Below are 12,181 nucleotides of genomic sequence, written 5' to 3'. Positions count from 1 at the left end.
GTAGTTGTGGCGCACAGGCTTCAGTAGTTGTGGCGCACAGGCTTCAGTAGTTGTGGCTCACGGGCTCAGTAGCTGTGGCACGGGCTCTAGGTGCACAGGCTCAGTAGTTGTGGCGCACAGGCTTCAGTAGTTGTGGCTCACGGGCTCAGTAGCTGTGGCACGGGCTCTAGGTGCACATGCTCAGTAGTTGTGGCGCACAGGCTTAGTTGCTCCGCGGTACGTGGGATCTTCCCGGACCAGGGCTCGAAGCCGTGTCCCCTGCATTGGCAGGCGGATTCTTAACCACTGCGCCACCAGGAAGTCCCATCATTGCTGTTTTATGCTCACTTGCTCACAAACTGTGCAGCAGTCAAACCCTGATGCGCTCCTCAGAGCAGGCACGGTGCCATCGTGACAGACAAGCAGAGGAGGGAGTAAGGCGTGTGCCTGGGCGTGCATTGTGTCTATCAGAGGCACAGTCCCCACCAGAAACGCGAAAGCCACTGTGACTCCTGGGATTTTATTGCCCTCGGAGACGACGACGAGTTCCTTCCTAGCTTATTTCCAAATGGGGATGCATTACTGTGTTAAAATAAGTAAATAAATAGTGAATTTGAAACCTCACAAAGTGTAATTTAAATTTACATCACCTGCAATCCTGCAAGTTTATCAAGAGGATTAGGAAGGTTGTAACCAAGTAACTAAGGAGATAGTTCAGTTCACGACCTCCACTGTATTCATCTGTTTCTACTCCCTGACAAATGTGGAAATGTAGACATCTTTGGTTACTATAATTTTCTAATGGATTGAATTTAAAATAAATGTTTTTTTCCCAACACTTATATACACTGCTGAGTTTCGCATGATAGGCCCAGTTCAATTTAAAAATTAGTGAATTCTGAGATCTGTTAGGACTCTTAAAGGTCAGCCTGTTCCTTATTGTAAAAGGAGAAACCTGAGGCCTGGAGTGGGTAACAAATTCACCCAAGTTCACACAGCTGCTCAGTGGCAGAATCTGGACCAGGACCCAGGTATCAAGACCTGTCTAGTGCTTTTTCCCATGAAGTCGCAGCTACCTGGCAATTCTGTTGCTGTAAATATCTGGCGTTTAAAATACAAGAGACTCTATCTAAAGAAAGTATATGCACCTGGAAATGTTGTAAATCTGGGTCCCTGGCTTTTAGCCATTGTTTCTGGAGAATGAAAAGAATATCCAAGCCTTCCACAGAAAATGTCTGGCTCGAGCACTGTAAACTCTCACTGAACAAGAGGAATTATGTTTCTAAATATGTTCTGTGTCATACAGCATTTCCCTTGTGAAGATGCAGCCTTTGCTTCACATAAGATAATCTTAATTAGAAACGAGGTACTAGAATTTTACATTGCAATTACTAACACGCCCTCTTAAGATAATTTATTTTCATTTAACACTCAGATTGTCCTTGAATCAAGACTGGTACTAATAAGAACTTGGGGCAAATATTTGGTTATTTTGCAGCCATAAACCTGTTGTCAAAAAGAAAAAAAATAGGGACTTTAGTTGGAATTATCTAAACTCTATAATTGCAGTAAATAAAATTCACCAGATAACAATCCAGTCCCTTCACTTGAGTGTGTTTCTAAAGAGTCTTTGGCCTTCGGTTCATTAAACTACCTTTCTTCTATTAAGATGTTTAATATTTTTAGCAGAATAAATGCCTGCATTAAATGAAATTTTCTGGGTTGTAAATAGCCTCCCCGAAGCATTTCAGTATACTTGTGGAACCATTTTATTTCATACTTGCAAAAGTGATTTTTTAATCCTTTGGATTTATTTCATTTTATTTACTTAAAAGCTGTTGATAAAAAGATTAAGATGAGCCCAGAACTCAGAAATCCTTGGAAACAATTGTCAGTTTTATAGCTCCCTAAAGAAGCATTAAAAACTTTACACTTAAAAAAAAAAAACAAAAAACACTTAAACAGAAATTTAATTTGCTGTTCATATGCATAAAAGGTTTAATGGCATATAAATTGGGAATAATTGTTCTGTTTAAAAGGATTAAATTAAACCTAAATCAATAATAACGTGCAGTTTCAATTTAACTGCCTACTTAAAGTGGCAAATAAATAACTGCTAAATGATTAATAGCAATGCTTTTATTCACCTCCTCGACAGGCAAAATGGCCAGTTATTGAATATTTTACTGTGAGTGCAAAGGATGTTCATTGTACTAGAAACATGCTCTAATTTTAGTAATTTTTTGATTGAATACTAAGCTGAATATGAGGCTCTTGGTCAAATGGAGATTTGATTTTATTTGGACTGAAGTTGTCACAGTCTTGCTCAAATATGGTCCATTAGAGCCAGCAGATAGGATGGCATATGCATATGAGACCACCCTCCCCTTCCTCTCTGCATCCATTTCTAACCTGGGCATCTGAAGGGCAGACCTGGCATCTGTTGTCTGAACAGCAACAAAAGCATTGTGTACTCATTGTCTGTGTAACCTTCCTATCAAATGGGGAGGAAATGAGGTATGTGTGTTGTGTGCACAAGATTACTGATGAAGGAGCACTTCACACTCATCTTGTTCCAGTGTGTTGACCTGGACCACACAACACAATTGAGCTTCTCCGCACACAAGCTCAGAACAATGGCGTGCTTTAGTATCATGTTCTATTTCAGCCATTAGATTTGTTTCTGTGAAGTATTACAGCTTTCCATGCTGGACAGTTTGCAAAACATAAACTCCCATTTGTCTCAACACATGGTTTCCATCAAAAGGGGAAGAAAGGGGGATGTTTTACGATAATCATTGCAGGTGTACACGGTACAGTGTAATTAAAGCTCTTAGAAGGGCCACATTTTCCGATTCTCATCTTGTAAATACACATTATTAGAGTGTCTCTTCAAACGATTGGTTCAAAAACATCTTTCGCAGCCAGAGCAACTCATTATGTCTGATTTGTTTCAAACCCTTCTGTATTTTCTAGGTTTCACTTAAAATATCAGTCTTTTCCAGGGCATGTGAGATTGCTTCCGTGGGCATCTAAGAATGGCAATTTGTCGAGACTAGAAATTACAGCTCTTTCTGAAGGTCTAAAGTAATTGAATTCTCCCAGTTTTATCTTCCTCATCATCTTTCAGCAGTTCTTAAAATATCTCATCATGTGGAAACACTGACATTTCTTTTTTTTTCTTTTTTTTTTTACACTGACATTTCTTAATCCCATTTCCTATATTACAGTTCAAACAGATTCTCCATGCTGCCTAGGTCGTGGTAAAAAATATTGGATTTTTAAAGATAAGTGTTCATTCTTTCAGGCCGCTAAGGTCCCACTTAGTGCATCACGAGACAACTTTTTGTCCTGGAAATAACTTAAGCCCTAGGGAGAGAAGAATCCCTTGAGATCCATCAGGAGGAAGCATAGTACACACCAGTGTTGTGTCATGGTGACAGAACACAACACACAGCGAGCAAAGACCAGTGATGGAGCTCGTTGGCATGTGCTTTTATAACCGGCCCTTCCCGGGACCTTCCTTACTCCGTGCCAGGAACATAGTTCTGGCAGTTGGCCCTGGGATCTGGCTCCTGTCCAGTAACTCGCCCTGTATCACACAGCCAATCCCAGAGGTGGTGGTGAAGCAGGTGTTGTTGCAGGGCCTGCCTTAGGGGAGTTAATGAATCGGTCGGTCAGTCAGTTGGCCAGTCAACAAATATGTACTGAGTGGCTCCCCAAGTACTAGGCACTGGAGGTAAGCATATATATGTATACAAATGTGCTTAATAACTCTCAACGACTATGAGGTAGGTACTATTTTATTTTTTTTAGGTAGGTACTATTATTATCCTTATCGATGAGGAAGCTGAAGCACGGAGAAGTACCCTGTGCTGGCCCACACTCCCACGGTAACTGGTGGCACCAGGAACTGAGCGCAGGCGGTCTGATTCTAGGACCCTTGTCCTTTGACTTTCTATGGTACCGTTTCTCAGAACCAAACTAGTCCATATCATTTATTCCACGAGACTGAGGGGTGTCTGTAGCCCTGACTGTGGACATCATGCCATCATCAACTAATGCTAGTTAAGTCTGGTGACCAGTCTGAGTGCCAGTTTTCTTAGTATAACTGCAGAGATGGAAGTCAGAGACTCCATTTCCTTCAATCATCAAAGACTACCTATTTGTTAAAAAGAGTGGGCATCGCTCGTTTATTGACTCTTGTGGGTTCATCATAGGATCACAGAACAAGAGACTTGCAATGGACTTTGAGATATCATCTAGCAATTGGATCTGGAAATAAGAGGTCAGCATATTTTCATTGGTAAACAAGGTCTGTCCTCCTAGTTTAAATGCCCATAACATTCTGTACTTCTTTCTGCATCTAGCTTATTACTTGATTATTACTGTTGGTGCATAAGATCTGTCTGCCTGTCTTCCTCACTCAGCAGCCAGTTCCATCCGCCTGTTTCTGTTTCACTCACCACTCACCTCCAGTGCCTAGTACTTGGGGAGCCACTCAGTACATATTTGTTGACTGGCCAACTGACTGACTGACCGATTCACTAACTCCCCTAAGGCGGGCCCTGCAACAGCACCTGCTTCACCACCACCTCTGGGATTGGCTGTGTGATACAGGGCGAGTTACTGGACAGGAGCCAGATCCCAGGGCCAACTGCCAGGGTCTATATCCTGGCTCCACCGCGTATTAGCTCTGTGACCTTGGAAAAGTGACACAAGCCTGTTTCTTCATCTATTAAATGGGCAAAATAATAGCACCTCCCCATAGGGTCGCCAGAAGGAGAAAACTGGAGATTCACTGTAAGCTTTCCCTAGATCAGCACGTAGTAGTGTGTGCTATCTTCCCAAAGCCAGCACTCTACAACGCACCCAGAAAAGCAGCAAGACAGTGGGCTCCAATAACGTGTGTTACTTTTAAAGGTTGCCAACCCCTGCTCTAAATAGTGCAGAGGACAGGGCTACCTGTTCTAAAACTTTGCCCCAAAAAACCATATGGCCTCTGTACATAATCCTTTCCAAAAACTCATCACTTTGCCTATCCAAAAGTATTTGTCTTACTATACCATCTTTGCTCTCTAATTAAATGATTTTTACTTAATTAAATAAATCCAAACTCTCAAGTTAATGTAGTTAAGCCAAACCCTTCATAGAGTTTACAAAGCCCTTCAAGATTTCACCTCTGCTTAATTAACCCTGAGTTCTAATCCTCCCACCTTCCATTTTATCCAGGTAGAATTTGTTCTTTGAAAGCCCCTCGTTCTCTCTCCCCTCCATTCCTTTTTACGTGTTGTTTCCTCAGCCTGGCTTACGCTTCCTGCCCTTCTTAGCCTTCGGTCTCAGCTAAGTCATCACTTCCTTCAGAAAGCTTCCCTTTCTCCCAAGATGGGATTGGATGTCCCTCCTGAGTCCTGATGGCCCCATGCTCTTCATCAGGGCACTCATCACTCTAATCACAAATAGCTCATTTCCTGGTCTGTATCCCCCACTAGGCTGTGGGCTCACCACTGTATCCCCCTAACTTAGTATGTGCTCAATAAATATAGAAACAGTGAACGAGCAAATGCATGAGGAAAGTTAAATTCTGTCGAATCAAGTGAATGAATGAACGAAGAGAGTTAGACTCACTTTTTCCTTTCAATATATCATAGATACGGGAAATGGCATGTTTCTTCATTTCAAAAAATATTTATATCTTTATTTACTTGAAGATGTACTTTCATCTTTTCTTCCCCATCTAAACAACCACTGCTGAACCTCATACTTAATGCAGCACAAGATAAGCCCTAAAATCATTCACTGATTTGGTCCAATGCAGGAAGCTTTTCTGCATGTTTAGATTCTCATTTACTGCTGTTGGTTTTTTTTAAAATAAATATCTAATGCTCAGTTATTGATTGAAGCATCACTTGTTGCCTCTTCTGCCCATAGCACAGGGTAGAGGTTAGGGAAGGAAGGATAACCCTCTGTCCCTGCTGCCCAGGACCTTAACCAGGTGAGAAGATACGGTTGCCATAGTGAAAAGTGAAATAAGCACAAATACAGAACGTGAAGTAAGCTATATTGTCTCATTTTGATTTTATGCAACTTTGAGAAATAAACAGAACAAATATAATTGATCCCTGCTTACAGTTGACAGAAACCAGCTCGGAGGTGACATGATTTGCCAGCTGATGCACAGATAGGTAGTGGCAAACCCAGAACTTAAGCCCAGGTCTGTCCAGTCCCAAATCTAGATTATGCCCTGCTGGCCCCCTCCCTGCCCCCGGGACACTACATGCCCAGTGACCCTTGGAGCCAAGTGAAAGGCAGGGCCAAAAACTCCTGTAAGTTCACGTGAGGGGACATCACATGGAGAAACCTCCTCAAAGCCTCAGAGGCAGGCAGCCTTGTGGAGTTTCGGGAGCGGCGAGTTGCATGGTTTGATGTCGATTTCCTGACAAACGTGGACCATCTCCATTCAGGCACTTTGCTGGAGGAGAATATCATTTTTCTTCCCTTGGTGGAAAAGGAAGAGCAGCCTATCCCAAGAAGTTTTCCGTCTTAATACGTGAACTAAAAATTCAAAGTGGGCCTCCCTGGTGGCGCAGTGGTTGCGCGTCCGCCTGCCGATGCAGGGGAACCGGGTTCACGCCCCGGTCTGGGAGGATCCCACATGCCGCGGAGCGGCTGGGCCCGTGGGCCATGGCCGCTGAGCCTGCGCGTCCGGAGCCTGTGCTCCGCAACGGGAGAGGCCACAACAGAGGAAGGCCCGCATACCACACACACACAAAAAAAAAACCACAAAAAAAAAAAAAAAAAAAATTCAAAGTGACAAGGGGAATTCCCTGGCAGTCCAGCGGTTAGGACTCAGCGCTTTCACTGCCGTGGCCCGGGTTCAATCCCCGATCAGGGGACTAAGGTCCCATCCCGCAAGCCTCGCAGCGCAGCCAAAAAAAAAAAAAAAAAAAAAGACTAAAAATTCAAAGTGACAATTAAGCAAGACATAGGAGTTGGGGCTTTCTGCTCTAGTTTTTGCTTTACATCAAATCAAAGAACTCTAGGTCCACATTAAGAAGACTAAATTAACATTAGGGGCACCATTAGTTTGTTTACCAAGCATAAAATTATGTCCTCTATAAACGGGAATATCAAATAGCATAAAAAGCCCAGATGATTTACATTTTCTTTTTGATTAGAGGATTGCATCTACTGTACCAAGGAAGGAAAATCTCTCTCTCCCATTTAGCTTTTGAAGATCAAAGCAGCCATTAAATATGCCATATTACCAGCATTTTTTTTTTTCTTTTTTGGTTAAGACTAGGAGGTACTTTACAAATTGAGATCATCATGGAGAAAAGGGAGGACTTTATTTGGGGTCATATGTACTGATTACAGACCAGTTCACTCCCCTCGGGCTGGACCCTGTGCTTAACCTTTTATTCAGATAGGGTTATCTACAGCTTAAAGCTCACACTGACCTGTCTACTGAGTTTTGTGTACATAGACTTGACCAAGAGAGTACAAACTGAGAGCTTTCAGAGGCACCATCTGATTCCAAAAGTTAGGGATCTGTCTGTAGCACATTTGATAAAATATACAAAGACAAAATGAAGTCACAAGTAAAAATCACTGATACAGGAGGATGAACCTATGTAGGTATTCAGTTGGGACAAGTCTTGCTTTCCTCACACGAAAGGCTCAGACTGAGTTGTTGTTCAGGCAACAGTCGAATTTCCCTTCCCAGATAAACAGCTAAATGTGTAATCACTAGCTAAGTGTGAAATCCATTTTATCTTCAGCAGCTTGTTACTTATTCAACTTATGGTGTGTCTTAAGTAACAGCATTCCTTGCATCAAGGCCATTTACTGGTTTAACATTATAGACATTTGTTTTCCAGCATATAGAAATTAACCATCCCCCATTTTTTTAATCACCGAATTGTACACTTTATTTTTTTTAATTTTTAAAATATATTTATTTATTTTTGGCTGCGTTGGATCTTCGTTGCTGTGCACAGGCTTTGTCTAGTTGCAGCCAGCAGGGGTTACTCTTCATTGGGGTGCACGGGCTTCTCATTGCGGTGGCTTCTCTTGTTGCGGGTCACGGGCTTTAGGCATGCGGGCTCAGTAGTCATGGCTCGCGGGCTCTAGAGCACAGGCTCAGTAGCTGTGGCGCACGGGCTTAGTTGCTCCGCGGCATGTGGGATCTTCCCGGACCAGGACTCGAACCCGTGTCCCCTGCATTGGCAGGTGGATGCTTAACCACTGCGCCATCAGGGAAGTCCCCATCCCCCATTTTTATTCCATATTTCAATGAACTTAGATAATTACGACTTTTGGCCCTTATGTGTAGTGTGTGGGTCTAATTTGAGCCTGGGATGTGTCTTTCCCATGTAGAGAGTAAAAGGAATATTGTAGGAGAAAGATGGAGATTGATTTCGAATAAGATGATCAGCTAAAGAGAACGAGTAAATCTGTTTGAATAAAGGACTTGACATTTCTTTTCTGCTTTGGGCAGTCAACAACCCATAGAAGACAAATACTCAGACCTGCGATATGACCCAAACTGGAAGAGGAAAAAAGAGGAGGGGAAGTTGTTCGCTGTGGAAGCATTGCCAGAGTCTGTGGACAGCTCTGCAGAAAATCTGACTTTGCATCCACTTTACCCTTCCAAGGAGACTTCGATGGAACTCTCAGGGGGGAGAGGAGAACAGAAGAAGAGCCCACGGAGCACAGCCTCCTTACTTGGGAGTGAATTTTTAAGCCCCAGCTACGAGCATGGTGCCCATTGCAGCGGGCCGTTTTCAGCACTGAGCAGCAGTGACCCGGAGGAGAAGTCCAGCAACCTCTCTCAGTACTTGAAGAGTTCAGGTTCACAGAGTGAGGTATTCCTGCCAGGATCACACGGCCCTCGGCAAAGGAAGTCCAAGCAATATTTTGTGGAAAAAAACAAGCTGACTTTGGGATTACCCACTCCGAAAATGGACTCTTATCTTCAACTTCACAATAAAAAAAGGCGGGAAACTCAGCCAGAACAGGTATGTAGCAGCTACTTAAAAATCCCTTCTGCGCACTAGACTGGAATTTGCCTTTGTTTGAAATGGCTAGGTATCACTTCCTTTGGGATGGTGACGTCATTGTAACCACCTGGCTGAGTAAAATGAACTCCATGTCCCTTGCCCCTCTTTGAAGAATCAAGGGAATTATTCCACAAATTCTTAAGAGCAAAATAAAAGCCATCAATGGCTTACAATGCTGTAATTCAATTATTATATTCAAAATGTTTCTATTCAAGGAACCGTAGAATTTTTTTTTTAACTGTTTGCTCCATTAGATAAAATACGGGGCTGAGAGTTTGATTCCCTCTGTTGGTTGCCTTTGTTCCCACTAAGGCACTGGTTTTCAACCCTATTAAATTCCTCCAGTACATTGGAGGTGCAGTGACACACTCATATCAATAACAGCAGCTCACTTACAGAAGTGATTCTCAACTTAGACTCTGTATACATATTGGGTGGTAGTGCAAGGAGGGCAGGATACAACATGAGTATTTTTTTATATTATCCAGTTGATTCTATTATCTTTCTATTATCTTTCCAATTTCCATTGATAATCACTGTACCGTCTTTTATCCTGTGCAAATGATGTGATACCATTATAAACTTTAGTCTCCCCATCTATAAAATTGGAATAATAATAAGTGCCGTCCTTTTCTCATCTGATCGTTTTGAGGGTAAATTCTATCCCAGATGATGGATTCAAAACCTGTTGGAGGACTTCCCTGGTGGTCCAGTGGTTAAGACACCACGCTTCCACTGCATGGGGCGTGGGTTCGATCCCTGGTGGGGGAACTAAGATCCCGCAAGCTGTGCGGCACGGCCAAAAAACAGAAAAAAAAAAAAGCCTGTTGGAGCCAGTAAACTTAGTTCTGTTTCATGGGTGCACATAAAGATCACATCAGCCCACTTCCTAGTTGATATGTTCGTGAACATGGGAAAACTGGCTGGATCAGTGCATCCACCACCCTTATTGAGGAGACAACTTGAAATTCATCACCCACTAATGTGGGATCATTTTCAAATATGAAGGAGAGGTTATTACATTAAATAGGCATGCCCTTAGACCTCTTCCAAATTCAAACTGGTATTATGTAGAGCATGCTCACCTGTTCTAACCTGTAAGTATTTCCTGATAGAACAGAGGGATGAGGTAGGTGAACATTTGTGATTTTTTCTTCTTAATTGAGAAACTCCTTATATGGTATTAAAAGATTATGTCACATCCTTGCCTTTGTAACTAATAATAAAATAAAGGAATGGGTGTGTATATTTAGTTGATTATCAAAATGAATACTTAGCTGACTTCAAACAGAATTTTTAACATTTTTGACTCAGTTTTAGTTGTTAATGTACTTTTCCATAAAACTTCTGTGAAATTTTGAATTTTGCTTGGTTGCTCATTTTAAAATATAAATTCTGTGAAAAATGTTTATAGCCAATAATTTCTCCTAGACTAGGACAATATTTTTCCTTTATTTTTAAATGTGTTCTCAAAAGAGAAGAGGCAAATAGTGAGGACAAAAAAATTAGTTATATCTCTAATAAAAAAAGTGAAAAAAGATTTATTATAAACTCTTTAATTGATTTTGTAATTGCTAATTTTTCTTCATAGTTATAACTTAATTTACAGACAATATCATGGTGTGTTGCCAGTGATTCCACAGCATAATTTTCTTCTCATTATGCCAAGGAGGAAACTTTAAAGCATTTTAGGCTTTTGCCCAGTCTTTAAGCTTGCGAATTATTCTTTGAAGTGGCCACTGACCTTGTCCACCACTTTCTCCAGGTTCAAATGTTTAAGGGCTGATTGCTAATTATATTCGAAATTGTTTCTTCACCATTTTCCAACCTATATTTCCTTCATTTTACTCCTATTCTTTTAAAAAAGGATACAAATTAGTTTGACCTAACAATGATAGAATGATAGGTATAACTTGTTTATTGAATTAGTCAGTAGCATGGAATGTGTCCCTTTCAAATCATTATTTATATATGCAGTATGGGCGGGTTTTTCTACCAGTGCAGATTATATGTCCCCTGATGGGCAGGAACTATGCTTTGTATTTATTTTTAATCTTCATGGTAATTAGCCTAGCACATTGTAAGGGCTCAGTTAAGTACATGGGAAATGAAACGTGTCTGTCTTCCATCACCTCCAAACTATTTACCACCTCCTTCTCTTTACTGTGATTTGAAGTTTATGTGGGAGAAATGGTATTTCTAGAGCAGTGGTTTGAAATTCTGGCTGGATATTAGATTCACCTGAGAAAAAAACCCAGTGATTCTCAGCTCTACCCAGACCAGTTTACACATCTGGGTGAGATCCCGAGCATCAGTATTTTTTTTTTTAAAGATCCTCAAGTGGTTCTAACATGAAGCCAGGTTTGAGAAGCATTGTTCCAGACTACAGCAGTGGCTTTTGTCCTTGGCTTCACATTGGAATCACCTGGAAAATGAAAAGAATACTGGTTCCTTGGCCTGCAGCCCTGAAACTCTAATTTAAGTCATCTGGGATACACTGTAAGCACGGGAAGCTTTCAAAGCTCCCCAGGTATTCCTAGTGTTTCATTAAGACTGATCTAGAGCAGTGATTCTCAAACATTAGGTGCATCAGAATCATCGGGAGGGCTTGTTTCTGGACCTCACCCAAGGATTTCTGATTCAGTAGGGGTAGGGTAGGGCCCAGGGATTTGAATTTTCTACATGGTTCCAGGGGACACCACTTCTGCTACCAGGGCAACACTTTAAGAACCACTGATCCTTTTTTCCCTCAAACTTTAAGATACTTATGAACGCCCTGAGGATCTCGTTAAAATGCAGATTTTGATCCAATAAATCTGGGGTGAGACTCAAGAGTCTGCATTTCTATCAAGCTCCCAGGTGATGGCCAAGGCTGTTGGTGCTTGGACCACACAGAAGGAACATAAAGGGTTTTTCAGAAACCTACAGTAACAATTGTGTAAGTCAGTACCCATTGACCCTTGATGTTTGCAATGGCTGATCGGATTATTGTGTTGATTTTGGGGGTGGGAGGTAAGAAGTTGGGGTGGCAGGTTTGGAGGCTGTTTTATATTAAGCAGCATCCATCTGGAAGGTTTTCATATTTGAAAGTCTCTTTTCCCCTACTCATTTCTTTGAAAGAGATGACAAATATCTTAAAA

General features: G+C 41.7%; 1 protein-coding gene across 1 annotated transcript in view; it reads left to right on the top strand.

Annotated features, from left to right (window-relative positions):
• Nucleotides 1-12,181, top strand: part of JHY (junctional cadherin complex regulator) — a 67,676-nt gene that overhangs the window by 10,488 nt on the left and 45,007 nt on the right. Inside the window, exon 3 of the mRNA XM_007128968.2 lies at nt 8,480-8,999. Within this exon, the coding sequence (XP_007129030.1) occupies nt 8,480-8,999 (520 nt within the window). The remainder of the gene's footprint in view (nt 1-8,479; nt 9,000-12,181) is intronic.

This window comes from Physeter macrocephalus, chromosome 16, assembly GCF_002837175.3.
Source record: "Physeter macrocephalus isolate SW-GA chromosome 16, ASM283717v5, whole genome shotgun sequence".
NCBI lineage: Eukaryota > Metazoa > Chordata > Mammalia > Artiodactyla > Physeteridae > Physeter > Physeter macrocephalus.
Note: the sequence above shows the minus strand (reverse complement) of the source record. Positions and strands in the feature narration are given on the sequence as shown.